General features: G+C 38.2%; 1 protein-coding gene across 1 annotated transcript in view; it reads left to right on the top strand.

Moving 5' to 3' along the window:
* The window catches only part of lrfn1 (leucine rich repeat and fibronectin type III domain containing 1), a 371,292-nt gene extending 366,805 nt beyond the window's left edge, over positions 1-4,487 (top strand). Inside the window, exons 8-9 of the mRNA XM_056473176.1 lie at positions 20-476; positions 3,920-4,487. Coding sequence (XP_056329151.1) covers positions 20-476; positions 3,920-4,330 — 868 coding nt within the window. The 3' untranslated portion in view covers positions 4,331-4,487. The remainder of the gene's footprint in view (positions 1-19; positions 477-3,919) is intronic.
* The last annotated feature ends 657 nt before the right edge of the window (positions 4,488-5,144 follow it).

Below are 5,144 nucleotides of genomic sequence, written 5' to 3'. Positions count from 1 at the left end.
TTGTGTTTTTTTTCTCCAGGATGATTCCGTCAGCCAGTAAGACGTTCAGGATCAATGATCTGGCTGCGGGCCGTGAGTACGAGCTGTGTGTGTTAGCGGTGTACGACGACGGCATCACGTCCCTGACGGCGACGCGTGTGGTGGGCTGCGTTCACTTCCACACTCTGCCAGAGACTAACCAGTGCCGCTTCGTACCCAGCCAGTTTCTGGGAGGAACCATGATCATCATCATCGGTGGCATCATTGTGGCCTCCGTGCTGGTCTTCATCATCATCCTCATGATCCGCTATAAAGCCTACAGCGGCGGCGGAGGAGGAGGAGACACAGCTAAAGCTAAAGCTAAAGCTGGAGGAGATGCCAGTGTTCATGTGCACTCGCAGACAAACGGCAGCAGATCTACAGCTACCAAACAGAGCGAAGAGCCACCCGAGTCGCCCGCCGGGAAACACTGCAAGGCCCTGGTGCTCCTCAAGATGGTTCTGGCAATATTACACTTAATTTTATAGATGTTTAGTCATTTATAGAAAATAGTTAAGGAAATATGGACCTCCTTTTGTCAAAAATTTGATTGAGGACTTACGGTCTAAACCCTGCCTACAAAATTTCAACAAATTTTTTTTACATTTTTTTGTTTCTCTTGATTTTTCCTCTTTTTTTAAATGTGTATTTAATATTTTTCTAGAACATAAATTTGGGTGTACTGATTTTGGACCGTTATCGTAAATTATTTTGTTAGTTAAGCTCCAGATTCGGCTAATCTAACACTGTAAAGCCAAAAAAGTTAAGCTAACTCAAACCATTTGAGGAAACCGATTGCTACAAATCATTTAAGTTAAAAAATGAATCCTATTGAGTACTGTGAACTTAATCCATTTGAGAAATGGAGCAATTTGAGCACAGTAAAACCCAATATTAAGAAAGAGAACTCAAACCAATGAAGTACTGTAAAACCCAATAAGTTAAGGCAACTCAAACCGTTTGCGGAAACGGATTGCTACAAACCATTTGAGTTTAAAAACTAATCTGAGTACTGTGAACTTACTCCATTTAAGTTTAAGTAATAAGGTTTTTAATTAACTCATTACCTTCAACACTGAGTTCAAAACTCCTTTCAAAATGAGCACAGTGAACTTTCAGTAAATTGAGTTAACTACACTCATTTCGTTTGATAAAGTTGACTATTGCAGTCAATGTATATACACAAATATATTGTAGAGCTTCCTATTAGAAATATGAATTTAAAAGATAGATTTGTGAAGGGTGTACTTATATGCTGATCTATCTATCTATCTATCTATCTATCTATCTATCTATCTATCTATCTATCTATCTATCTATCTATCTATCTATCTATCTATCTATCTATCTATCTATCTATCTATCTATCTATCTATCTATCTATCTATCTATCTATCTATCTATCATTTCTGGTAATTAGATTCTTATCAATGTAAATAAATCCTATATATTTTAGAATTTCTTTACATTTAATTTCATTTATATTCCTTTACTGATTATTATATATAAAATATAAATATGATTTCACTAATTAGATTATATTCAAACTAATTTAATTATATATTTTAAATAAGTTTGTATAAAAATAGGTTAGGCTATGTAAAGTTGAAGTCAGAATTATTAGCCCGCCTTTGAATTTTTTTTCTTTGTTTAATATTTCCCAAATTGTGTTTAACAGAGCAAGGAAATTTTCACAGTATGTCTGATAATATTTTTTCTTCTGGAGAAAGTCTTATTTGTTTTATTTCGGCTAGAATAAAAGCAGTTTTTAATTTTTTAAATCCATTTTAAGGTCATTATTATTAGCCTCTTTAAGCTATATATTTTGATAGTCTACAGAACAAACCATCGTTATACAATAACTTGTGTGTATATTTGTATGTATGTTTGCAGTGGTCCCTCGTTAATCATAGGAGTTACGTTCTAAAAATAATAGATGAAATCCGCAGTCAGCTTTCATTTTTACAATTATTATAGATGTTTAAGGCTGTAAAACCCCTCCCTAAACACTTTATACACTTTTTTCAGACAGGCATTAACATTTTCACAATTTTCTCTTTCAAAACAACCATACACACTCATTCACACACAAACTCATACACTGCGGCCAAATTGGTTAATCAATTCCCCTATAGCGCATGTGTTTGGACTGTGGGGGAAACCGGAGCACCCGGAGGAAACCCACGCCAACACGGGGAGAACATGCAAACTCAGAAATGACAACTGGTCCTGCCGGGACTCAAACCAGCGACCTTCCTGCTGTGAGCCCACAGAACAAACCACTGAGCCAACGTGCTGCCAGATAAAAAAAACTAGAGCAATGTTTGTACTCTCGTAACTTCTACCTTCCTTTAGCATGTCTAGAAGTCCAACTTTTTGTGCGATGGTTAGCAGTGCTTGATTTGTGAATTGCGAGGTCCCGGAACAGATTGGGGTAACTGATACGGCTTGTTACCCGAGCATGTAAAGGTGTCACGGACGTAAGTGAAGAGCAGCGGGGGATCGGTTGGATGGCGGAGGGGTTTCGCGGACGAAAGTGACGAGGGTTAAGGAGTCGCGGAAGAAAGTGAAAGTGAACAGTGGACAGGGGGTTAAGGAGGGGAATCAGTAAAGTGAGGTGCCAGATCAGATTTCAGAGGTGCCGGATCTGGAGTGTTCCAGTACAAATTAAGCCCTGATGGTTAGCATCTTCCTCCTACCGTGGGTGCCTTTGACGGTGCAGAACGTTTCGTCAACATTATGGGGATTTGCTGGGAAGAAAACTTCAGAGTCACACTGCTGGCGATCAAAGATTTATGTCAATCTGGCAAGCTGCATGCATTCTGTACTGTACAGGAGACACGGCATGGAGAAGATTGATTGACAATGGTCTACAGCCAATCAGGATGCAGAACACAATGCGCTGTGAAAAAAAAAAGCATGTCAAATTGCACATAAAAATCCGCAAAACTGCGAGACCGCGTTATGGCGAGGGACCACTGTATATAAATACGTAATGTTTACTATACTACATAATAATTTACTATCAATTTTAAGTGTCTAGTTAGTTTTCATCCACCTTATACTATCATCATCAACCCAGGCTCATTCTGAAAACGTAGCCCCGAGGACGTTTCTGGAGACCACGAAATACGTCCCGGGAGGTATGTGTTTTGGCAGTTTTTGGTTTTCGCGAATCCGCGAGAGGCCGCTATGTGCGCCTTTTTGGCTTCTCGGAACGTCTCCCATGAGTGTCGTTCGCACCCGCGCTGTTCTCGCGTGAACCTACCAGAGGCCGCTGTCGAACGAATGTCTGTCTGTCCGACTGGCTGAATGATTGACTGGGCGACCAGCCAATCGGCCGGCCGACCCACCCTCCTCCTTCCCCGAACCCAACCAATTGTACCGATTGACCCGCCCGCCTTAAACCCAACCAACGATTTACAAAAGCCGTCCGGAAAAAGAAAGCCCTCGTCCGATTTTTATTTTTACCACGTTTTCGGATTTTAGCACATTCTCACCCTGTTATGAACCTCTTCGCTTTATTTCTTGGATTCTGTTTTAGTCTTACCTGATTTCTGGAACCGCTCTTTCCCAGACTCAAACCCGCTCGTTGTCGTCGTGTTCAGCTCTCTTGCGTCTCGAGTCCGCCGACGCACAGGACGAGCTAACCGGACAAACTGGTTACGGCGGGAAAGCCCTCCACACGAAGGTAAGCGGTCAGCCGGCAAGCACTAAAAGGAACGGCGTCATACCGCCCCGCAGCGTTTGCTTAAAAAACGAAATGCAGCCATACGTACCTCCGGCTACATAATTTGCGGTCTCCAAAAACGTCCTCGGGACTACATTTTCAGAATGAGCCTGAGTTGATCATCACTGTATGCTGAGTTTTAATGTTTGTGTGTGTGTGTGTGTGTTTCAGATGGAGGATCCGCAGGAGGAGCTGAAGGTGGAGCTGCCGGCGCTGTGCTCCGCTAAACCTCCGTCCTCCAGGAGAGCCAGTCTGGCTGGACCTCCATCCGACGACACGCAGACGGACAGCAGCCTGACCGGCTCCACCATGTCCCTGTGTCTGATCGGTTCTGTCCCGAACGAGGGCCCTCGGAAGGGTCCGCTTGCCAACATGTCACTTCTGCCCAGTGAGCTGGCACGGACTCGGCACCGCTTCTCCTTCGACGGAGACTATGCTTTATTCCAGAGCCACAGTTACCCACGGCGGGCTCGAACCCGCAGACACAAGTCCAGCTCCCAGATCAACACGGACACATCGCCGCCCTGCAGCCGCAGAGTGACCTTCAGCAGCACCGAGTGGATGCTGGAGAGCACAGTGTGATGTCTGAGCATGCGCAGATAGATACACACACACACACAGTCGGTGGACATGAAAACTCAGTGATGATGCTGTTGCAGTAAAGCACACACACACTTACAAACAATAATACTCTCGCTCTGATTCTAATACTAGTGAGTTGCCTACTGAAGGGGCAAAACAGTGATCATAAACGTTTATGATAATAATAATAATAATAATAATAATAATAATAAACATAATAATAATAATAATAATAATAATAATAATAATAATAATAATAATAAACATAATAATAATAATAATAATAATAATAATAAAAAACATAATAATAATAATAAAAATAATAATAATAATAATAATAAACATAATAATAATAATAATAATAATAATAATAATAATAATAATAAAAAACATAATAATAATAATAATAATAATAATAATAATAATAATAATAAACATAATAATAATAATAATAATAATAATAATAATAAAAAACATAATAATAATAATAAAAATAATAATAATAATAATAATAAACATAATAATAATAAAAAAACAAATAATAATAATAATAATAATAATAAACATAATAATAATAATAAAAACATAATAATAATAATAATAATAATAATAATAATAAACATAATAATAATAAAAACATAATAATAATAATAATAATAAACATAATAATAATAATGATAATAATAATAATAATAATGATAAATATAATAATAATAATAATAATAATAAACATACTAATAATAATAAACATAATAAACATAATAATAATAATAATAATAATAAACATAATAATAATAATAATAATAATAATAAT

This window comes from Danio aesculapii, chromosome 15, assembly GCF_903798145.1.
Source record: "Danio aesculapii chromosome 15, fDanAes4.1, whole genome shotgun sequence".
In the NCBI taxonomy this organism is placed as follows: Eukaryota; Metazoa; Chordata; class Actinopteri; order Cypriniformes; family Danionidae; genus Danio; species Danio aesculapii.
The sequence above is the reverse complement of the archived record's forward strand: the minus strand, read 5'-3'. Positions and strand labels throughout refer to the sequence as shown.